Source organism: Rhipicephalus sanguineus, chromosome 8, assembly GCF_013339695.2.
Source record: "Rhipicephalus sanguineus isolate Rsan-2018 chromosome 8, BIME_Rsan_1.4, whole genome shotgun sequence".
Taxonomy (NCBI): Eukaryota; Metazoa; Arthropoda; class Arachnida; order Ixodida; family Ixodidae; genus Rhipicephalus; species Rhipicephalus sanguineus.
In genome coordinates this window covers 53,716,014-53,740,571 of record NC_051183.1, presented here as the reverse complement: position 1 = coordinate 53,740,571, position 24,558 = coordinate 53,716,014, and the positions used below count along the sequence as shown (strand labels likewise).

Sequence of the window (24,558 nt, the reverse complement as noted above, 5' to 3'; positions counted from 1 at the left end):
TGTCCACAAAAAACCAAACAAGCATCACGGACTACTTCTCAAAATAAAGGTATGCGATAAAGGAATTGAAAATGTGCGTTTTTGTTATGCATTCGTTAATTCGACATTCGGATAATTCGGACATTTTTTTCACTCCCTTGAGATCCGAATTAACGAGGTCTTTACTGTATATGTGACAAGACTATTCTTCATTTACTTCGTTATTTCTGTGTTTGTTATATCGAGTTTTCAGTTATATCGAATATCGGGCAATGCGATACGTCCCAAGAAGTTCGCTTTTTCTCACGGAAGAGGACTTTCTCGCATGCATGTCGGAGAGTGAGTGGTCTGATTAGGAGGGCGTCGCACAGAGCAAGTAGAAACTATCACTTTGCCATCGCATGCTTTCTTCCATGATTTCTTGTCGTGGTAGTCGTCTGGGGTTGCCGTTCGCTTCTCGGCTCCCTTTGTTGACTCACTGCCTGCTGTAGAACAGAAGAACCCGGCTGTTCTTCACAAAGCTGGCAATAATCGACACAGTCGAGTGTAGAGAAAGGAAGTTCGATGTCGTCGTTGCATACAGCATTCCAAGAAGAACGCAGAGTATGGTATTGAAAAACAACGCCAACATTAGGGCCAAGGCTTACTAGAGGCTTTCGGCGCCCGGCAAGCACGCGCAGCTGTGTAATAAGACGTTTACATCGCTACCGTATTTTCTTGCCTACAACCAGCCCTTGCATGTGACCCGCATCGCCAACTACACACCGCGAAAAAATAAGAAACTAGAAGAAAAATCCCCACGTATATTGCCATAAGCCGCCTTCCTTGCATTATCGTCAACCAGTGCTGTGAAGCCATCTTGCACACCAAATTCACACCAAAAATACGGTAAATTCTTTAAAAGTTTTATATTGAATTATACATTATACCGAACTAATTTTCATTTTTTTAAGGGGTTTGATATATGTGGCTTCGACTGCACATATGCACTCATTTTCAGACTTGTCTTCGGGCAGCATTTCGTAAAACAGCCATCTGCTGTCAATCATAGGTAGTGATTGCATTCCATATAACCACGCAAAGCATGTGCTCCATGTCATCTAGCCTCTAAAATTGGCATCTGCACTCCTATAATGAGGGCCGCCAAGGTTTGCCTTTATGGGTTTATTTTCACAATTCACCCTGCGAGTGACTTCAAAACTGTCCAAATTTAGCATTGAGATATACCTTTGTGAAAAAATTACTTCAGACCCACAAACAAACCTGCCTCGCTTCTTTGCATATGTGTCAGTGATTACTCGTGTCATTTCCCAGTCGAATTGGCGATATTTTTCTGTGATCAAAACCTCTCGTTTCGTTTTTCTCGTTTCATTTCGGTCCAGACCATCAACCTTCTCACGGTCATCTTGTCGGTGCCCGAGCTTCTGGAAGGATACGTTGGCCGAACACCGAGCACACTTGAAGCTCTGTTGTCCTTGCTCGTCGGTGCCGTCGAGACAAACGCAAGCTCCCTCGACGTGGCACACATGAGCGTCAAGCTGGTCACGTTGCTCACCAAGGTTGGTGGCACTACTCGTGCATTTTGACAGCTTTGCGGCCATGAAGTAAGATTCACCATAATTGGTTTACTTTATTTTGCATTGAGGCAGATGGCCTGTTACCTGCCACGGTGGTCTAGTGTTTATGGTGCTTGACTGCTGACCTGAAGGTCATGGCATCATGATAGCAAGGTCAGATCTGACAAGAAAATAACTTCGTTATATTCGAAAATTCGTTGCAAGCATGCGTTCATAACCCTGTATTTATGGAAGACTATTTTTCATTTACTTCGTTATTACCTATAATTCGTTATATATGTGTTCGTTATATCCAGGTTTGGGTTAGTTACAATAGTGCACATCATGAAACACGATCGCTGTCTCTCTCCTGTTGTGAATCTTGCGCACCAGTGTGGCTCACTATGCAATGTTAGCGCAGCACCAATACGTGGCAACAGCCCATGGCAAGAAGCGCATCTGATCCAAACACCACTCTTGATTTATGCTGGCTATTGGCAAATAACATACTACCCACTGTCCAACGTGATGCAGGAGGCACCGGCAGCTCCGAAGCAAGTGAGGACGGGCCTCTGTATGCAAAGAGAGCACCTTAGAAAATGGAAACTCTGTGCTCTACTTGTAAGCTGTCTTTGCCGTGCACGACAGCAAGATTTGGCTGAGCTGTTCATAGCAGTGTCTGCTATCTGCAGGATGTGTTTTCTCACCAAGCCTAAGGTTCATGAACCCTTTGGCGATGCTGGCTGTACAGCATGATGGCGAAACGCTTACTTTTGTTGAACAGCTGTGCCTCCTCCTCAATGTGCCAGTAGCAGTTGTAAGGAGTCTGCTTTGGAGTGTGGGGGTTATAACGGGTGCCCTACGCTCTTCTTTTTTTTTCCTCTGTTCACTGCAGGAGATGTGCACTCAGAACCTGCTGGTCGCCCACAACGCGCCTGTGACAGCATTCCTGAAGGCTGTGACGGTCCTCCTGGTGGCCCTGCAGGACAAGGAGGTCGACAGCCTGTACTTTGCCCCGGAAATGTACTTGGCCAGCCTGCGCTTCTTTCACAGTAAGCCGCGAGAGTGCAGGGACAGGCTTGTGGCTTGTGTAGCAAAGAGGTAGACGGAAGCGGTAGTTACGATGCTGTATGAAGACCAGTGACCTGTGTGGTGTTAGGTTGTGTGCTTGTACGTATTGAAGTGTATCGGGCAAGGTTGGTATGTCAGCGTAGCGCTAAGCGACACACATGCTGATTCCCCAAAAATATGTGCATCATAATCAAGGACACGCAGAAAAACGTGGCTTGTTTCCCAGACTTCTGGCGTGAAGCTTGAAATTCATGATGGCTTTCAATTTGGCTCAATTGCTTTTGCCGAATCCCTCCTTCAAACCATTGCATGGAATGACTATAATGGAAAAAAAAAGGAAGAAAAAGAAAACGTCATCAGCTGTCTTGTAGTGGGAGGGTTTTGATTGACGTGCCACGCATGCGACACCTTTCAAGCTTGCCCGATGGTCATGTGGTAGTCTTAAAGTTTTCTTGACGGCACACTTTCATGGAGAGTTGGCAGGACAGATAAGTCATCGGTAGCCAGATGCTTGGATCATGATGACTTGGGTCACTCAACACCACATTTTTGGAGGAGTGGAGGTTTGGAGGAGTGAATCTGTCTCTCGGACAGCTGTTAGTCGTGTGCGAGCATGGATTTGCCTCCCTGGGAGAGTGGCCTCATTTGCTTAAAAGGTTGCCAAATGTTGATTATGGGCTTGTGTTATGCACGCCCATGGAGCTTGTTGTGCAAGAGGGCTTTTTCCGGTATGTAAAATTGTATGAACATGTTCGCATGTTTCATCCTTCTCAATATAATCTCGATATAACAGACGCAGATATGACGATATCAATATGAAACCTTTTGCAATGATAACAGAATGTAACAGTTATTGCAGATCAGTTCTGCGCAATGCTGCACGTTGGCGGATGGGTTAGAAAGGGAAATTCACAACCACCTGTTTTGGCTTCGTGCTACAAACGGGTGATTGTCAATTTCTCTCTCCTATAAGATAACAAGTGCGTTCCGTTAATGAGTCCCAGACATAAAGGTACAGTAGAACCCCGCTGATACGTTTTTGAAGGGACCGTAGGAAATAAACGTAAGAGACGGGAAACGTAACAGCCGAAAAACAGGAAAAACGGCAAAATATTTAGTGGTACAGAATTTTATTTCAATTCTTACGAGCAGCACGAAAATTGGCGCGCTCAGCCGCGATCTAGTCGATGGATAGAAACGCGGAGCTTAGGACAGCCTTATCCACAGAAATGTAATCAACGTATGTGATTTTTTTAACACCAACAGCTGTAGGCATGAAAGAACTAAGCACACGCAATCACGACCGGCGCGGCGAGTCCGACCGCGAACCGCACGCACGACCATGCGAGCTCCAACCAGCTCGAACTCCTCCCGTTCTCCGACAAATAACGATGATGATGAGTCTACGCCAACGCGATGGCAGAAGTGAATGCCAATCTCGAAGGCCTTGCTTTCGCAAGCAATTACGTCATACACGCCATGTTTGTGCAATGCAAATCTCAGAGGCTATGCTTTTGTCAATAGTAAATGCCAATCTCGAAGGCCTTGCTTTCGCAAGCAGTTACGTCATAGACGCCATCTTTGCAATTTGAATCTCGAAGGCCATGCTTTTGTTTGCATCAATTGAAAGATTCTGTTGCTTGCGCCTCTCATGCGGCTAATATTACGGTCAAACGAGGCCAAGCTGCGTGAAAATGCGCCATGGCCGCTCTCTTTGGTAGTCACTCGGTCGGCTCCGGGCGCACTTCGCGACGTATCATACGGGAACGGTCCGACAGTTACGACGTAACAGCGGGGTTCCCAATACATTGTATCCTATGGGAGCTATGCCGGGACCGGCGGAAAACGACGTAACAGCCGGGAAAACGTAACAGCCGGGAACGTAACAGCGGGGTTCTACTGTATTTATACATTAGGTGCAAGTTTGTAACAAGTCTAACCTCTACGCAATGAGATTACCGTAGAGCTGTTGTGCATGCAATAATTCAAGCCTAGAAAACAAAACACCTATTTTTTTTTTCGTTTCTGTGCCAAGCTCTGACTGACTCCGGTATCTGTGGTGAGACAATCGTCAAGCAGTGCCTCACTGTGGAGCACATCAGGGCCCTCCTGAAGCCTTACCTCGCCAAGGATCCTCACTGCCTTCAAGACGCATGCATGTAAGTGTTCTGTCCGATCCGGGTATTTCATATCTGAGGGTGGGCAAATATTTATGTTTAGATCAAGAGCAACGCAACAGCCAGTATAATGGAGTGCTATCACTGCTCCTTATACATTAGGACCCTTAAAGCAGTTGTAAATTGTAACCTGTAATCATTGCAGTCATTTGTAGATACAATACTTTCATGCGGATGTAACGGCGAGGGACGTAAAACTCAAGATGGTAAAGCTGAAACCTTTTTATTGGGTGAACTTGTCCCAAAGAGAAGAGAGACTCAAAGTACAAGCAACACACACACTGTACAATGATAACGGCAAGCACGGACATCGTTCGTCAATCTGCTCGTCTGCGAAATGCATCGGCTTTTATACATTCCATTTCGAATCTTCTGGCATTATCACTGGTGCTCGCGTTAGCTTTAGAATAAACTCGTCTACTCATGTCCTGCGCATAATCTTGGAGCAGTCTGAAACAATCGCGAAGTTTCTAAACTTTGCGGCACGGCCTGCTACGAGCGGTGGCAAGTTTTTTCGTGGGTGAAGCCCGATCATATTAAAATAAAATTAATAAGTATGCGTGACAATATCGTGACAAGATTGTTAATGCTGTTTTCTGGGTAGCCCCGTACTTCACTTCACTCATTCCCATCAATAAGAATTTATTTAGAAATGCTGTATTTTCTCGCATATAATCCACCCCTGCATGTGACCTGCACCCGTAACTTTAACTCTGCAAAAAGAAAAAGAAACGTGCATATAACCCGCACCCCCACTTTTTCAGCACATTTTTCTGTTTTTTGATCTGGGTTATATGCGAGAAAATGTGGCATATAGTCAAATCCCGAGAAAACTGATATGACGAATTAAGGTGCGCTCTTTTTACTCCAATTCCCTCTCAGTGCCAAACAAGTGGAGGTTGTGACGACATGCCTGGACTTTCTTCGGCAGTTCATGACCAAACTCGAAAATGCCGAGGAATGCCTCCAGGAGCTTCTTCAGGTAAGGGTATTGCATGCGCATGTTTACATATCAGCCTATCTTCTTAAACATTATGAAACGTTTACGAATTTGCTGTCATATCAATTGGGGAGTGTTGAGTCAGGTTTGACGTAAAATAAATTCTGTCCACAGGAGTCTTGCTCGTTGGCATCAGACTTCAGCATTCGGAGCCTGACGGTCAAAGGATGTCGGAAAAAATGCATGAGAGGACGGGAGCGTTTAGGCGAGTTATACGTTGTCAAGAAAAATTTTAACAGCGTGGAAAAAACAAATGGACGAAGGGAGGCGACACTGACTACCATAGTCCATGCATGTCCCACTCAGCGCTAGTCCTTGTCGCCTCCCTTTGTCTGTTCATGTTTTTTTCGCGCTGTTAAGTTTTCATCAGGATAACAGGACAAGTACTCAAGTTCTCGCTTTCAACTGCCTTTATCGATAAACAGTCATGTTTATAAGCGCGTATTTGTCAGGGTGTCTACGAACCTGGAAAACCTGGAATTGTCAGGGGATTTGGACATGCCTGGAAAAGTCGGGGGAATTCTCATGGAATCTTTTAAAAACCTGGCTTGATTGGGGACAGTAACTGATGGCAGTCCAGAAACCATCACGGAAACCATCTTTACCTTTGATCATAGCTTATGAAGTCGCGGCTTTTTTTTTTCTGCAACTACAGTAAATAGCTAAGCAAAAGCGTACAAAAAAGGACAGTGCATACTAACTGTTTCTTCTACAGGTCGCACAGCATATCTCTATTTCCAAGCATGATGTTACTCACACTGATAAATTCGCACAGCATATCTCTATTTCCAAGCATGATGTTACTCACACTGATAAATTTGTGCTTGTTTGTCTTTGCCATGACCTCAGCTCTCAGCTTGAAGGCATTCTGGTTTGGCCAGAAGCACTATGAGCAGAAGCTCACCGGCAGACTTTTTCAGTTCTGCACTCGGTTTATTCAAGTGCCCTTTCTTTTTACCACTTGTGGGCCTGTTTCCAGTACAGTCAGCTTTCCTAGCAAGCTTATCAGTCGGGCGATATGCTTAGTATCCTCATGGAAAATCTCAAAAGGTCGGGGAATTTGGAAAAATTAAATTGGTAGACACCCTGGTTTGTTTTTGCTGTTTCAAGTTGTGGAATCCGTGTTGGGAGTAAATGTTTGAGAACGCTGCGGGTAGCTCGCACTTTTGCTGATGCCAAGAAATCGTGCCTCTTGTAATTCCTAGAAGCCCGTGACGGCAAGCTACCTGTCGTTAGCCCTGTGCCTGACCATGGAGGATGTCGTCATGCCTGCCTTCCACCTCACCATCATGGCCAACTTTCAGCAGGACTTCAGCCGCGAAAAGTAAGTCCTGCGCTCGGTCGCACGGCGTTTCTTACGTTACTGTACATTTCAGCTTTGGAATGCGTGACGAGCTGGGAATTAAGAGAGTGACAAAGTAACTCGCAACCTGAATAACCAGCATTATTGTCTTCCTTTTACAATTACTCTGTAGTCCATGTGTTACTGTATTTGCACAATACTAGCATGCCCCCGTTGTAACACGCAGGTAATTTTACATGAGGAAAATTGAAAAACTATGTTGATGCTGATTTCGCTCTTGAGCCCAATTGTAACGTGCACACAAATCTGAGGGCTACATTCAATTGCGTGTGTTGCACATAAACAACGAGGAGTGAATTGCCATCCAACGACTGTCAGCAATTTCGGCTGCATCCAGGACGCAGATTTCGCAGACCCAGTGAACTGTGTTGACTCATCATAATGTCCATTGCAGCGGAGTTGGCTTGCAGATACTGGCCGACGAAAACTTTAAAATCAAACTAAAATATACGTGTTTCCTGCTTCCGCTGTGTGGAGCGCGTTAGCACTGCATGCCAAGAAACAAAAAAAAAATGTTTCTTCTGTGATGGCTCAAAATAGTTTCAACAAACGGCACAACGAGGCTTCAACATTGCCTTGGAGAACTATCCATGCATCTCGTGCAGGTTTGTCGAGTCCTTGGTCTCGGTCAACCGCAAGCGGAAGGCTCTTGAGTCTCCGGCAAAGCGCGACAAGCCTCCCCCGCCCATGCATGCTGCTGGAACACTGCCGCGCCCCAGCATTCCCGTCAACAACCACAACAGGCGGCTCTCTGTTGAGAACAGCATCGAGAGGATTTCGCGCAAGCTGGAACAGAGTTTCGAGGTACGCAGTAATACTTTAACTCAGAATGGTTAAAACCGGAGAAAATTTTGAGATAAGCGGATTTTCGAGATGCGCAACGTTGCTGAAATTGCAGTCAAAAGTAAAGTTTCATATGGAAACTACTGACACTACTGATGAGCTTCTTAATAGGAGTGTCTAAGTGGTTCTTCGTAAAGGTTTTAAAGAAAAATAAACACAAATTGGAGCTATTAATCAGCTGTATTAACCAGCAAACGATGTGTCTTGTTATTACTAACAGGCCCCCAGCAACACATTGCAGCAATAAAACGGAAGGCCAAAATTTTTGTGCCGGATACTATTTGCAATTTGGATAGAGCACCAGGTCGTTTTTTAACCTTCCGAGGAACAAAAGACTTCAATAGGCATAGGTGAATATCTGAGTGCTTCAACTATTTGAACATATATTACAGTATTCGAATTAGCTTCGACACGAATTTGAAATTTTCCGAAATTTCCAAGTATTTGAAGTGAACGCATAGACGTTTTTTACCGCATGTAACCCCCTGAAAAGGTGGTTTCACTGCAGTGTGGGGCTGCTATGCCACGAATCCATCTGTCCAGAAGAACTCTGCACTGCTGTGAAGCCACACGTAGATGTTAAGTGTTCATATCACCTGCAGCTCATATTATTATTTAAGTTTAAAGACGTGTTGTACAGGCTTATATGCACTAAGTATAGGAAATTTCGCAACGTAACTTCATTTACCAATGATGACTTGCACCCTACTGCTATTAAAATCTTGCTACTATTCAAATTTGTTTCCACTTAGCTTTGAACCAAAAGCTCACAACATTCACACAAGCCTTATTCTCAGTCTTAAAAATATTGTGCCAATAAGTTGGGCTACGACAGAAATGCTCATTTTTCTTCATATGTGGTACATGCTATTCAAAATTATTCGACCAAATCGGTATTTGCTTCAAATTCACTTTGAGCCTCAAACTTGCTATTCACCCAACCCTACACTTTTGCAGTCCTTGCTTTTTACATTCTCCTGAATGCCGGAAATCTCTTTGGCATTAAGGACCACTTTTACTTGAGCCTATATTTAACTATGGTCGCAAAGATGTTGCCCACTGATAGTATTGACCTGTACAAATGAAGGTGGAGCTCGTATATCTTTTTGAACAAATATGCGTCAGCTTCTTAGATTCCGAAACGGCTTCTTTCTCAGCCAAGTTTACCAACTGACTGTCGTGCAGATGGGCGAGCTGAAGCAATCCGAGATACTGGCAGTCTACGAGAACAAGATCTTCAAGCTGAAAGTAAGTTCACAAACTTCGGCATTAACGGCTTCGAATGGCCTGCTCGCAATCGTATTTGACGCAGTTGTTCCATTTAAGCATCATTTCCATTTACTGAGAGTCTACTGCAAACCAAAAAAATTACATGCAACGGAGGAAAAATGAAGTTGAGTGTCTCAAGATACGAATGAACTGGGCAGCAAGGGCCTTATTTGCACTCTGTAATGACAGATTTGCTTTGGTTAGCTTCTCTGCAACAGCCTGTACTGCGGTGAAGCTTTGCCAGCATTAGAAGAGGCTAATTTGTGCTCTGAAGCCGAAGACCCGTGGCCTGCATCTTTTATGCAGAATTTTGCAGTCGGCTTTGGATTCAGTTGTACACTATACCCTCATTATAACAAAGTCACATCCGACACGAAAATAACTTCGTTATATCCGAAAATTCGTTATAAACGTGTTGATAACACTGTATCTATGACAAGACTATCTTTCCTTTACTTCGTTATAAACGATAATTCGTTATATCCGTGTTCGTTATATCGAGGTCTGAGTGTGCATCAAATATCACGCAGTCGTATAATGAAGAATGTAAACTCACTCATGCAGGTGATAACGCTTCAACATAAAAGGATGAATACTCAAAGGAATAAGGCAAATAATGACACAACGCTTCAACGTAAGAAGACGAAGAAGGTTTGAGGGAACAAGGCAGATCGTTACACAATGCCTCAACATAAAAGGATTATAAAGATTTGAGATAATAAGCAGAGTCGTGATACGGTTTTATAGCTGGCTATAAAATTCGCAAGTGCAGCTTGTCGTTCTGCTTTTCAGTAAGGAAAGCAGCACTGCTTCTCTCTGACCTAAATAAAGTGTAAATCTTTCTTTTCTTACCCTGAAAACTCGCAGGTCATGGGATTGAATCCCGGCCGTGGCGACCGCATTTTCGAAGGAGGCGAAAATGCTAGAGGCCTGTAAAACATGATGTAAAACATGTAGAAAATGTAAAACATGCTGTAGCTTTGCAATCGCTGTTCACATTTGCCTCTTTTTTGATTCTGTAAAGGCTCGCGAAGAAGAGCTTCTTCAACTGCTCGAGGCAAAGACTGCAGCTCTCCAGCAGTCCGATCGACTGGTCACAAAGTACACCTGCATCGAGGCCAAGAATGAGGCTGAGGTGCGTATGCTGCCATGTCATCCTTGACTGTTCGTGTACCGCTAATGTAGTTACTCGTGTAAAGCTAGAACCGCATGGCGAGGTTTTGGGTGCGACTAACACGTGTCTGGTGGGACCTGCGCCCAGCAGGATACTTAAAGGGCCTCTCACCTGGTTTGACAATTTTGAGCTGATGAGCGCAATGCATGCACTAGGCGTTCACAATTACGTCTGCCAAAATTTGCAATGCGATGCGCTGCGTAAATGGGTCAAAGTTCAAGCTGAATGCTGCTTGCCCTTCTTGTTGCGGCTGTGCGCCCAGAGAATGAGATGATGATGTACACGATGGAATCGCCTTACGTAGGCGGTAGTGCTGTGGAGTTGCTCCTCTACGTAGATGACTGTGCTCTGACGTCGCCAACAGTAGCACGTGACACTGTGATGAATTATTTGACATGAAGTGTAGTTTGTGTAATTTGTTGCTTGAATGGATGAATAAAACTTGAGAGCAATAATGAAACAGACATACGGAATATGTGCATTTTCTTTTTTAATTTTTACTGTGAATGGCAGCAAGATGCGAGACTAATCTACCTTCATTTCGCATGCATTCGTGTTCTCACGCTTTGCGCATCGTGCAGACGCCACCCCTTACAACTAAACTAATTTTCTACCTGCGTTCCAGCGCTCATTACGCTCATTTATCCTCCCGCGTCTAACTAGATGTTCATGCGGCACACCGCTAGTCTCGTGTCCGTAAAAATGTCGCAGCTTTCATGCTCAGTAATAGGTTGAAAGTCAAGTGATCGGCGAGGGCGCATTCGGCATAACTTGCAGAGATGAATTGTAAAGAACGCCACCACAACACCGCTCGTGTCTCGGGGGCTCGGGCTGGTTCGGGCATGTCATGCGCTCGTGACGTTGCGTGCGTATGACGTGTTCATGCGTTATGTGATCCTCCTGCTCGCGTGCCGAAGAGGGCAGGGAAAGGATTTGGCTTGCAAAGGCTACACGGGGCGAGCGGCAAGGGTTGGCAGCTCGCCTCCTCGCATCATGGTTTCGCTCCGCTACAAATTGTTTCTCTCAGCTTCTAAAGGACCAATTAGAAAAATTCTTGCGGCATAATGCTCTTTATTGGGCTCGCAACAACTTCCAATTGATTGATTGATTGATTGAAATAACTTTAATGCAACAACTTCCAATGTCTAACTAAAATTTGTTATGTTACCTGGTGAGGGGCCCTTTAACGGAATTGTGTAGCCACATGTTGCTACTCGGAGTAGCTGAACCCCTTTATAAGAGGCACGCACCAGGGCACAATACTTGTCCCTTATATGAGCTGTCTCTTATAGGCAGGGTACCACATTCTCATTCTCTGATCAACCTCTGTTTTTATGTAGGCACACTGGTGTGTCTTATACCCAGTTGCCTGTTAAATCAGTGCCTCTTATAAGTGGTTAAACTGGGCATGAAAATGCCTCACGAGGCACATCGGCGGCAACGTTGGCATGCACCACGCGTCGTGTTTTTTGCGAGCGAAAAATGTGCGATGCGATTCGAGCCCTAGGCATATACGCTGTGTATTTGAGGTATGGAAGGTCTACCAGAGATTTCGATTCTGGATGTTTGGCATTCACTCTCAGTTCGCAGCGTCGTTAAGTTTAAAGGTCAATTGAATATCTAACTGCATGGACAGTGCATATGATAGCAAAAATCTTTGAAAGCAGGCTGATAATTCAGTAAGCTCCTGTGACGACTTTGCGTGCATCGAGGTTTGGAATGGTAAAAATTAACTTGAAGATCAGTGATGCGATAGTTTGAATAAATCTGTGTGTGTAGGATATAGCCAGTGTTTACATGAAAGTTAAACCTCAGTATAACGAAATCCTCAATGTAAGAGTAGTTTTTTATCACTATATAGTATCCACAAGCACTGCACTTTCTACCCCAATAACGGATGTGATTCATATGTAACTAGGCCGAATTGCAGTTTTCTTTATATGTAACTCTTTCAGGTGGAGGAGCTGCGCAGCCTGTTGAGAGCATCCGAGCGGCGCATCGAAGACACTGAGGAGAGGATGGTTGAGGTAAGATGGATTACTACGGTGCCTGAACAGCTAGACTATAACCAAAAATTTTGCATGGTCAAATCTCTATTTACCGACTATTTTATAAAAATTTGGTAAATGGTGTTCTATTCCCCATTAAGGGGAGATGCGGGTCGAAAAACGCGAGTTTTCTAAAAAATTAACGATTTTTTGTTTTCACCTGTTTTGTTAAGATTAGTACCTCTACTGTTCTGAAAAAAAATGTCAATGTCGAGACTCAACTGGAAATGCTTTAAAATTGCGTCTAAAGAGCACAAGGTGGCTGTCAAAAGGCCGAAAGTGTGTCATCTTCGAGCACCTTGCCGCTGATAATGCGCCGCCGCTCGCCATTGTCGACCGCATGAGGCGAAGAGCCGAGCCTCACTCTTCAAATAACGACGGTTTCCCGCGCTGCTGCAGTGCAAGAAATAATAAAGAGAAGCACGCTTTTGCCGCCTTTTTCGAGCGCCGCGACTGGCTTTAAATCACGTGGTACGGATCGGGAGCCGCCATTGGCCGCTGCGTGCCGGTGTGTGCTGTGAAGCCTACTTGCAGGATCCGTGTCTCGTCGAGCAGCGCAGCTGAACAATGCTTTTCTCGTGTGCTTATCCGTTATGGATGAAGAAAGCCGTAGGAAGCGCGGTCACCGGTCTGTGAAGTTTCACGCGATGCACAAGTTTCGAGGACGCCGGCGCAAATCAAAGCCGAACACTCAAACCACGAAAAGATCGTCTGCTGCCGCAAGGCGTAGTGGCAGTGACGCCGATGCGTCTGACGAGTTTGCCGCGGCATTCGAATATGTGAGTGCCTCCCAGAAAAAGATCGGACTCTTCGAAGACGAAGAAAAATCACAGGACGACGAGTCTTCGTTGATTGCTGATATGACAGCACTGAACATGTTGGTTTAATCGAGGGCACTCCAGATTTGAACGTGTTCTGGAAGAGCTTAGCGCGCTGCCGCCTCATGATCTTGTTGCTCTTGGCACATCATGGGACAGCACACGCCAGAAAAAAATGTCTCGAAAACTAACAGGAGAAGCAAGGGCTCGTCGGCGTGCGCTGAAGAAAAAAATCTCTTGTCGAGGAGTCAGCTCGAAAGAGCCGTGAGGGCCAAACCTATGGTGCTGGCGCATTTTAATGGCAGTGGCCACTACAAGGAGGATTGTTCTTTCTTGTGTACAAATTTCGTCGCATTCAATGACATCTTTGATAAATAAACCTGCAATTTTGACTTTAAAACTCGTTTTTCTCAAAACACAAATTTTGCCATTTTTGTCAATGTGCCCCTCCTTTTTCGGGTACTTCTGGTGCTCAGATCTGCATGAAATTTTTCCCAAATTTTTTCCAAAGTACGAGAAATGCAATTATCTTGTTTAAGTTTCAATATTCTTATTATATAATAAAAAAAGTTATGTAAACGTTTACTAGGGTAGGAGAAATATGAACTTCCCACGTTAAAATTTTTCACGTCTAGTACATATTTTGTATAGACTTCCTAATTAGTTATTTGCATTCCACACTTTATTTGAAACATTATGAACTATCAATTGTAAAAAATTATTGAAGTTTAGGTCTGAAAAGAGGGGGGGCAAAAGGCTTAAGTTTTTCACTTTGTCATGTTGCAGAACTAAAAGTATGCAACTTGCTGGAAAACTAATTATATATTTGAAATCAGCATAAAAAGTTCTATAAGCAGCTCAAGTTTCATTGCTTAGGGTGAATATTAAAGAAAAAATGTCTTCGAGTAGCATCTCCCCTTAAGTTTGCTACTTCATTGCGAATCCTGAAGCAACAATGTGAACTGGAAGTCTCGCCAGACTGATCAAAGTTCATTGCAAGATGTTCGTAAAATATGTAGAAAATTCAGAATGCCATGATTTAGTCCAGTGACGGGCATGCCCAATGGGCTAGCCATTGTGAGCATGTGTCGAGGATAAAATTACGTGCTTTTTGCTGTTGAATAATCAATCCTAATTCTAAACATATAGTGCCGCAAGTATGTTTTCAGCGTTTAACTCTTGCCTCGTCAACAAGCTGCTGCAATCGCACGTTTCCTTGTATAAGGTATTCGTTTCGAGTGCCCTAACCTTTTGAGGTGCTTTGACACATTTCCGTATGCAACTCCTTTTTGCCATTAGTGTCAACTAGTGGCTGAGAAAGAGCATAATAAATGTCTTCTCTTAACTTAATTTTACTCTGTATCATATGATCACGTTGCTGAAGGCGACGAGTCATTCGACATGCGCCTTCCTGCGATCCATGTCAAAAGTGCAAATTTTCTTTGCTCAGAATGCATATATAACCGAAAAGAAAATTGCATCATATTTCTAGCCTGAGATTCGATTCTATTTATGCAATAACAGAACCTGAATGACATTACGATAATTACAGATTTAATTACAGTTTAAAAATAATTGCCATAAAATATGTAAATCATCGCGTTATGACATTATTCTTATTACATAGAATATCGAATGCCTTCAAATAATGGTGGGTAAGTTCGAAGCCTTTACAGACGGTTCTTCACAGGTCGTGCCTGAAAGTGTTAACATTGCTGCTATTTTTCAGGTGGAGAAGCGCAGTGAAGAGACTGCACAGAGCTTGAAGGCGTCGCGAACCAAGGTCAAAGCCCTGAAGGCCCACATAGAGGAACTAGAACAAAGGAACAACGGTCTCGACGTGAAAGCGAAAAGGTGAAGGCCCCTTCCTAACTTTCGGTAACCCGGTATTCTGCAAAGAGTGAAAAGTGTGGAGACAAGCACCTTCTAATGAGATCCTAGCAAGCACTATCAAAATTGTTGTTGCATGTCAAGATGGTGTGAAAACTTCACGATGGTGTTGCCATTGATTTTTAGTGGCACAAGTACAGAGTGACTCTAGTTTCTCTTACGAGCACTCCTGGTTTTCCGAATATTCCGAAAAGCTCTGCCAGAAAATGGAAATCCATATTTCTGGTTCTAGTTAGAGTTATATCGGATACATGTGATATTGGAGCATAACTTTACGTGAGGTAAGGACCAATTAACTGTCGGGATAAATGATGAACATTGATTGAGTTCATTGAAAGATTGTGAGCAGCAGAGATTGTTGCGGCACCTGGTGGAGCAAATCTCAACCACTCCCTTCTTTCTGTGTGGCCTCAGAGATCCACTTCGGCAGCGCGCAAAACAAACAGTTAGAGCCCTAGGAATGCACCAGGGCAGGTGAATAGACGTAAGAGTGCCAATACGAGACACTTAAGTCAAGGATTGGGGTTTCCTTCAAATTTCTTTTCCCACGTTTTCTAGCATACCCACTGCCTTCTTGTTACGAGCGTGATGTTGATTTTGGCATTGTAGAAGAGTAATTCATTAATACTGCCTAAATCATTTTTCTCGTCCCTTTAAAATAACGTTTTGAGCGCTTGATGTATACCCTGCTCTGCACCTGCTGTCATAGCTTAGCAAATAAGGTGTTTTGCTTCTAAGTTCAAGTACACCGGTTCGGTTCCAGGTCATGGCAGCGGCATTTCGGTATGTTCAAACCGCAAGAACACCCATGCACTTACATTTGTGTTGGTTGAACACCAGGTGGTTAAACTAGTTACGAGTCGCCCCCTGTGGCATGCCGTATTATATCAGTTTTGGCACAGAAAACCCCAAAAATTATTTATGAAAGGGCCAGTAAACAGGCTTCGACTTTTTTTTTACACCTCCCAAACAAGCTCGCTAATTCATGCAGAAGGCCGTGGTGATCGCATTCTGCGAATATCGCAGCACTGTGTACCGGGCAGACACTCCGTTTTGAAAAACAATTGCTGCGCCCCTCTCCAGTGTCTGTTGAAACCCCCTCATACGTGCAGTGACGTAATCTTGCCCATAGGCAACTTTACGCATCACCGGCTTCGATTGGTCCTCTGCACTACGCAAAAAGCGCCTCGGCCCTGCGGTGACGCGGTTTTGGCTGCACATTAATAGTACCACTCTAATATGAGTGGCACATGGAGGAAGCGTGGCTGGGCAATTGGCTGCATGCCCATGACGTAATCACTGACGTTGTGTTAAGTCGCCAAAGTGGGCGTAGTCACGACAGGTGGGCTACGCTTGCCCCTCTCGGCTGCCGAGAGGGGTAGGAAGGCCGAGCGAGAAACCGAAACCAGCCGAAAAAAAAAAAGTGGGTTGTTCTATACCCTGTAACTTCCTTATTACTGCACCTATTCTTAAAATTGTTGCGGCAGCATGTTCACACCCTACAACTGCGCAGTTATAGCTTCATAACACATTTTGGACCGCGGGGCAGTTTACTGGCCCCTTTAAGCGAAGCTTTTATAACTCCCAGATTTCGGTTGCAGCCTGGTACGCAAAAATCCCGGCGCCGCCAAGCATACAGAAATGTGGCCCTCAAAGGTGTGCCAGTCACGTGCACATTTATATGTGCCATTTTCCAATAACTGACGCTCTCTCGATCGTGGGCTTGTTGGCGATCAGCCGTTTCGGATGCGGCAGTGTGATCTTTTATCGAGGTGTCTTGTAATTTCACCATGCCACATTTCAGTGTTGCCTGGATATAAATGCATGGCCGTTGCCTGTAGCAACTGAACTGTTGCACTGCTAAACACACTGGTGAAGGTTCAGTTCCTGGCATGGAGGAAGGAAATGGCTAGGAGGGAGCATTGCGCTCCCTCCTAACCATTTACAGGCAGGCATTGCGTTGCCTATAGCAACTGAACTGTTGCGCTGCTAAACACACTGGTGAAGGTTCAGTTCCTGGCATGGAGGAAGGAAATGGCTAGGATGGAGCATTGCGCTCCCTCCTAACCATTTACAGGCAGGCATTGCGTTGCCTATAGCAACTGAACTGTTGCGCTGCTAAACACACTGGTGAAGGTTCAGTTCCTGGCATGGAGGAAGGAAATGGCTAGGAGGGAGCATCGCGCTCCCTCCTAACCATTTACAAGCAGGCATTGCGTTGCCTATAGCAACTGAACTGTTGCGCTGCTAAACACACTGGTGAAGGTTCAGTTCCTGGCATGGAGGAAGGAAATGGCTAGGAGGGAGCATTGCACTCCTTCCTAACCATTTACAGGCAGGCATTGCATTGCTTGTAGCAACTGAACTGTTGCACTGCTAAACACACTGGTGAAGGTTCAGTTCCCGGCATGGAGCAAGGAATGCTCCCTCCTAACCGTTTACAGACAGGCATTGCGTTGCCTATAGCAACTGAACTGTTGCACCGCTAAACAGACTGGTGAAGATCCAGTTCCCTTGCATGGAGGAAGGAAACGGTTAGGAGGGAGCATTGCGCAGTGCGATAGATAGTAGGCAGGCACACAGATGTAAAGTTCGCTTGTCCCCATTTTTCCTATAGGACATGGACTGCTGAATTTTTATACGGTGCTGTGGAAATTGGTAATAAATACTGCTCCGCTATGATCTGTCTCTACGCAGGCTCGAAGTGGTCCTGAAAAGCCTGGAGTCCGCGCAGCAGGAGATCCAGTCGCAGAAGGAGATGATCGCGATGCTCCAGAAACATGGCGATTCTATGAAACTCAAGCTCGAAGCGTACGTTTCTGTTCTTTTCGGTTATAGTTCTTGTTCAAGGCGCAAAAATTATTTTGGGTGATACATTCACACCTTGACGTATGAAGTGTGTCTGATGCACAAGCAGCCTTAGTATATGGTGTGTTTGTTTTAAACATATATCTGTTACAATAGTGCGAGACTTTTTCAATTACTTAATTGCATCTTTTAATTTGTTGCTAAAAATTGTTGCCTGCAGTGTAATACACTCAAACCTCATTATAACAGTCACATCTGTCATGAAAATAACTTCGTTATATCCGAAAATTCGTTATAAACGTTTATTTGTAACACTATCTATGACAAGGCTATTCTTCATTTACTTCGTTATAACCGATAATTCGTTATATCCGTGTTCGTTATATCGAGGTTTGAGTGTAGTATGCGCTTGGTAACAGCAGGAATAGTTGCCTATTTGTCAGTTTCATCTCTGTGCCACTAAGGTGTCGCAACCGATTTAACCACTCGCATTTAATGCTACGGTCACTCAATATGCAAATGCCAAGTAGCTTGTGAAGCCACTGAAACTCTCTCTTTGTTGCCTGTCCCTTTTCAGATTGGCTCGAAATTGGGTGCTCGTTACTGCTGAACAAATATGATAGATGTTCTTGGGAAGATGGCACTGTATCACCAGTTTGAGAGAGTTGGTATATTATGACGTTCTGAGTGTTTAGTGCGACTCGGATGACAGCCTGAGCGCTACTAGCGACAGCGTAGCGCTCACGCTGTCATCTTGTCCTCCCTTCTAACCCCACTTTTGTTTTCTTTACTCTCAGTTGCACTAAACACTCGGAACGTATGTTGTCACTGTATGTGTCACTGTATGTTGTAAGAACCTGCCGCTTCAGCAGTAAGGCCTCGTTCACACTGGCGATTCGCAGAGGTCGCGCAGTCAGGTTGGTTACGAGGCCATCGGTTGCGGACGATTGCTTCGACCAAAAAGACACTTCTCCGGGCCAGTAGCTCTGCTCAGTTTTTCGGTCACTTTGCGTTTGTAGTCGCGAAGCTGCTGAATGAATCGGTGGCAGAGGAGCCAGACGTCCGAATGTGGCTATTTGTGATAATGGTGCGAGCCGAAGCGAACGGCACCATTTGCGGTGCATTTTGGTGTGGTGACACCAAAATGCGCAGTACAAACTCTGATTCGACAGAGTCCTCTCCTTGCTCACCATTGTGAATGTGTGCTGAGTGAGTTTGGAGATGTAGGATTTGAGCCTGCCAACCTTTTTCGATGCTTTTGCAGTCTAACAAAGGCGAACGAAGAGCTCGAGTTGGCCAACCAGGACCAAGAAAAGCTGCTCAAGGAGCATGAGGCTAAAATGAAAGGTGAGGACCTCAAGTGAAAAGTGAAAGAACGACATTCATACAGTCTCTGTACAAACTCAAGACACCTGAGGGGCTCAAGATGCGTAGCATGGTTGCGGAATGAACGCATTAATACCGGTTGTATACCGAGTGAATAAAGGGCTAAGAGCAGCAATGCAAAGGAACTCTAACAGGAATGCTGGTGCTGCTGTCATCGTTGCGCAGAATGTTTCGTGTAAATGTACTTTTGGATTCCGATTCGTTATGCAGGTCATTCTTGTTACAGTGAAGTCAGTTCAGCTATAAAGAACACCTTTGCTGCGTGGTTGATATCAGATCAAGCCAGTATCATATGTAAACAAAAAAAAAAGGTTCAGTTGATCTCTTATTTCTTCAGTTTGGCCTTAACCAAAAAGCGAAAGTGAAGGCAAGTTTACCAGATAGCTAAAGTGGCAGCAAGCTTTATTTAGTGAACATTTCTCTACCATGAAAACATGTGGCGGCTTCCGCGCTTGCATACCATAGCGCTTGCATATGTAAAGTCAGGGGGTGTGAATTATACGCGAATTTCGATGAGCAAGTAGGCTTGACAAACTTGCTTCATGGTAGTGCAAGCAAGGAAACATCGCAGCAATATGCCAAAATCTTTTTCAATTTTTTCTTCCACAGCTTGTAGTTGGGGGTGCGGCTTATGTCCAGGGGGGTGGGATGTACGTGAGAAAATTCGGTCATTGCACAGCATCGACTCCTATGGTACGTTTGAACTGAATTTTCTCTTCCTCCTCACCCAGACCAAGCAAAATGCCTGCATAAGCTGCAAGGCAGCTTGGATGAGAAGACCGCCCTCGTGAAGTCTCTCAAGGCCGAGCTCAAGAGCATAAACGAGGCCAGCATCGCACTCCAGAAGGAGAACAGTGCACTGGAGCAACAGGTAAAAGAAAATCGCGAGCATGCAGCTTGCTCAACTTCAAGCAGTGTAAAGCATGATCATAGCTTTAGCACAACTTCTTGTGTCCACATTGTTAAGGAACACATTGTTAACGAACGGTGTATGAACGCTTGAACTTACCACATTGTTAAGGGGGACCCTGCTTTGGAAACGTACGTATTATTTTTGATCAGACTTTCATGAAACTGTCCCTGATGCAATTCGTGTGCTGATTTCAATTATAGAATTCCGTTTTGAGCACAACATGCAGTTTTTAAGATATGAAACATTTCCTGTATCTTGTTAGGAGCAAGACTTCCTTCTACGCTGTGAGAGTTACAAGGCAAATCCACGTATCACGATAATGAACATAATAATGAACACTGTATGCAATAAAACAAAAATGGATACTTTAAGTCCATTTTAACTATAGTCACAGTATGCTATACTTTCGTGAGTAAAGTCCCGGCTTTCACTCGGAATTGTCGGACATACCGCACTATCTGTTCAATGAAGGAAAGACTACTTTTTGAGGGCTCGTTTTTTCTTTGTTAGACACAATATTAATGAGAACTCATTAACATTTTGTTGAAGTGGGTTTATAAACCCATTCTTGTTTTGCTGCTACAGTATTCCAGATTATTGCAATATGTTGATTTGATTTGTAACTCACAGTTTAGAAGAAAATCTTGCTCCTGACCATAGAAGAAATATTTGACTGGAGAAATAACTGCATGTATCAAATCTGCACATAAAAATATATAATTTGTGAAAGTTCCATAAAAATCTGCTCAAAAACAAAAAAAAAACATGTTTGTGAAGTAGGGTCTCCCCTTAGGCCTGATGCTAAGCCTAATGTCAACCCTTGCCATGTACTACAGGTATAGTCGATCTTCTCACCCTTTCTCTCGCTTGCTCAGCTACAAGCTCTCGAGCCCAAGCACGTTTGTCTGAAGGAGAGATTCCCCTTAAGTCTGATGCTAAGCCTAACGAGCTCTGCTAAGCCTAACGTCAACCCTTGCCATGTGCTTCAGGTTTAGTCAATCTTCTCACCCTATCTCTCGCTTCCTCAGCTGCAAGCTCTCGAGTCCAAGTATCAGAAGAAAGACGAGGCGCTCCAGAGCAAGTCCAACCAGGTGGCCAAGTTGACCGCCGACTTGGACAAGCTGAAGAAAATGCAGGAGATGATCCAGAGCATCAGCGCCGGCATCCTGTGACCCAGCCATACACCCGCGAACCTTAACCTTAATCGTGTGCGATCTTTTAGTAATATTACGACGCGTGCCTCGGCATTGTAGCAGGTCGATTTGTAATACAATCTGCATGTTAATAACGAGATAAACCATGATTCATGTTCATTTGCTTTAGCGTATTTATTGCTTCGATTATATTATCGTTCTTCATTCCAAAGCCTGACCTGCTGCCTTGATGAGGCCGGAGCATTTTATACATGTAATAAACAGAAAAAACGGACGTTCTGCTGTCTTTATTAAGTCCCGGCTGCGTTTACCACGTTTTCGTATCCATTCCATGCTCTAACTGACCATCGGTTGTTCTATGCGTGGCCGACCTCGGATCCATTTATTTCCCGTAATGTCGACTAGAACAATTACCGCGTTTGCAAGCGTAATGAAAATATCCGCATAATGAACGCACCCCCAGCTTTAGTCGTCAAAATGAATTGTCTTCCTCCCGCATAACAAACGAAGCGCCAACTTTGATTGGCAGTCCCGCGAACGGCCGCGCTGTAGCTTTCCCAGTTCGCTCAGTTGGTTGATGTGATGGCAACAGGAGAAGCAACCGCGCGGCACCTGCTCCCTCCAGCACAGGGGTCTCAACACCTCGCGGCCCGTGCCCGCACAGGAGTGTCGTTGTCCCGTATTTTTTATTGCGATAGCAATTATATGGACAGTCTCGGCTGGAAAATGTCCGTCGCCGTCATTCACCGTATATATATATATATATATATAGAGAGAGAGAGAGAGAGAGAGAGAAGGCCACAAAGAAAAATAATTACGAAATTCTTCCGCGTTAGACGTTAGGCCACGACAGCACCGTCTCTCGGCCTGCTAACGGCGAGCTATTTATATACACCATGTAATTCAGCATGCTTTCTTAGTGGCCACATAGCGCGACGTGCGCGCAACGAACGCCGTTGCTGTTCGCTCTACAGGGCGCCGTCGCTTTCGTGCGCTTATCTCAAGGAAAGAAGGGTCGGCCGGTGGGGTGCTTCGCTTCGCTCGCTGCAGCGGCTGCGTTTGCGAAAGGAGCGCGCTGTTCAAACAGAAATAAGTAACAACTGTGACAATTAGTTCGCGCTCGTCTTGTGTGTACCTGTTCGTTTGTTTTTTCTATGACTGTGACTGCATCTTTGTGGCTTTGCTAAATTGGACCCACATTATTTTCTCGCCTATTGAGATTATTAACGCATTGTTCGGGTATGCTACGTAGACGTGACTGGCCTCGGGCGTTTATTTCGTGAGGCACCGCATGCGGCGAAACAAACTTGTATTACTGAATCGGTGTGCATATTGTAGTCATTCTGCAGACCGGTATCTATATGTTCGAATCCTCTGACGTCAAATCCCTTTCAGAAGTGGCCCATATTTGAGATATAGGAAAGATCAAGGCTCTTTCAAATCTTGTGATAAACTCCCCCACCTCCGACCTTCTTGGCTGTCCCGGCGCATTTATGCCGTCGGCGTGGCCGTGATGTTCCGTATAAAACACGTCGATAACATTGCCCTGCACGTCGTATGTTGTATGCGCGACTGAAAGCGTGCGAGAGCTGCCTACAATCGGTGCTCAAGCAGAGAAGAAACCATACTTCGTCGCCTGAAAGGCACATGGAGATAGGATTCGGAGGGACGAGCGGTGGGGGGGAGGGGGGGCTGCTTAGCTCGGGCAGTTAATGCGCCCTTTGACCGACCGGGCGTGGTCGCGCGCGTCGTATCCCCTAACGTTAGAGGTGATCAGCACATAACTCTTAGGTTCTACGTTCTGTGCTCTTGTCGCAAGGTTTGCGTTCAAACGAAATTCATAGCAGCACGAAGGTCACTTTGCTCGCTGCAGCGGCCGCTTTTCCTAAATGAGTGAACTGCTAGCCTTAGTGTAACATTCCGATTGTTACTATCGCATTCATTGCTTCGCCCTTGCGGCGAAAGCGACTTTTTCGCATGCATTTTTTGTTCATCCCGAAAAAGCTTTCGTCCGCATAATAAGCACAGCCCCCAAGCTAGCTTTGGTTTCTCGAAAAAACAAGTGCGTTCATTACACAAGTAAATACGGTAATTTCCAAAGTGGATGGAAGTGTTCAGTGGTCAACGGTTAGAAATAGCTTGAATATAGGTAGTTTGCAAACGATGAGATTGATAGAAAAAGGGTCGTTGCAGGGGTAGATGGTAATACATTATAACTGTAAATAGCAGCTTGCACGAAGAGAAAAAAAAAACAGAAAAAAGATAGCCAGTAGTAGATTGAGTAATACATGATAAAAACCTATCCTCCGGAGTAGGTGGCGCTAACGTACTGAGGAACCAACTAACCAACATGCCCGTGCTATGTGACTGCAGTTCACCCCATTTCAAAGGGTTGCTAACTAAGATCGTCACCATTCGCTATGTTGATTACTGAAGTGCCGTAGTCGATAACGTTGACACTTTATACGTTCTCGAGTACTTAGCAGTGTAGCCTAAATTGCAATTTCCCATTAGATGCCTTGAATGAAGGTATGCTAATTAACTTTTTAAATAATATGCGTATCGCCTATCAGCACACAGTTGCCACAACTGACCGGCGTGTCTCCAGCGTCCATTTTCGAATGCGCCTGTTGGCTTCCAAGATCAGACTTTAGCCGCTTTAGCGCGCGCCGCTAAGAGGTCTTAGGGGCCACGCAATTGCTCCGTTTCACCTGAGTGGGATGTCAACACATCTGTACTGGAACAACAGGCTGTTGTAAAGGCAGGATTTTTTTCCTCGGGGAAAGGGGGGAAGTATTGGCTATACTTGATGTATGTTCTTGCGTGCGTTTGTATGGGCATATATATATATATATATATATATATATATATATATATATATATATATATATATATATATATATATATATATATATATATATATATATATATATATTATATGTGTGCAGGCCCGTAGCCAGGAATTTTTTTCGCGGCGGGGGGGGGGGGGCACTTGCTGTGACTAATTGAAAAAAAACGCCTATTTTCATTATTTATTTTCGGTAAAACACCATGTATCATAAAAATTTCGGGGGGTGGGGGCGCCCCCCCCCCTGGCTACGGGCCTGTA

General features: G+C 44.6%; 1 protein-coding gene and 1 long non-coding RNA gene across 3 annotated transcripts in view; one reads left to right on the top strand and one right to left on the bottom strand.

Moving 5' to 3' along the window:
* Positions 1–21,718, top strand: part of LOC119401899 (uncharacterized) — a 39,636-nt gene extending 17,918 nt beyond the window's left edge. Inside the window, exons 8-21 of the mRNA XM_037668902.2 lie at positions 1,362–1,538; positions 2,431–2,587; positions 4,642–4,765; positions 5,666–5,765; positions 6,989–7,107; positions 7,752–7,950; positions 9,175–9,237; positions 10,283–10,393; positions 12,388–12,459; positions 15,028–15,152; positions 17,886–17,999; positions 19,261–19,343; positions 20,114–20,253; positions 21,324–21,718. Coding sequence (XP_037524830.1) covers positions 1,362–1,538; positions 2,431–2,587; positions 4,642–4,765; positions 5,666–5,765; positions 6,989–7,107; positions 7,752–7,950; positions 9,175–9,237; positions 10,283–10,393; positions 12,388–12,459; positions 15,028–15,152; positions 17,886–17,999; positions 19,261–19,343; positions 20,114–20,253; positions 21,324–21,467 — 1,728 coding nt within the window. The 3' untranslated portion in view covers positions 21,468–21,718. The remainder of the gene's footprint in view (positions 1–1,361; positions 1,539–2,430; positions 2,588–4,641; positions 4,766–5,665; positions 5,766–6,988; positions 7,108–7,751; positions 7,951–9,174; positions 9,238–10,282; positions 10,394–12,387; positions 12,460–15,027; positions 15,153–17,885; positions 18,000–19,260; positions 19,344–20,113; positions 20,254–21,323) is intronic.
* The window catches only part of LOC119401904 (uncharacterized), a 227,201-nt gene that overhangs the window by 54,607 nt on the left and 148,036 nt on the right, over positions 1–24,558 (bottom strand). The gene's annotated exons all lie outside the window — the stretch shown is intronic.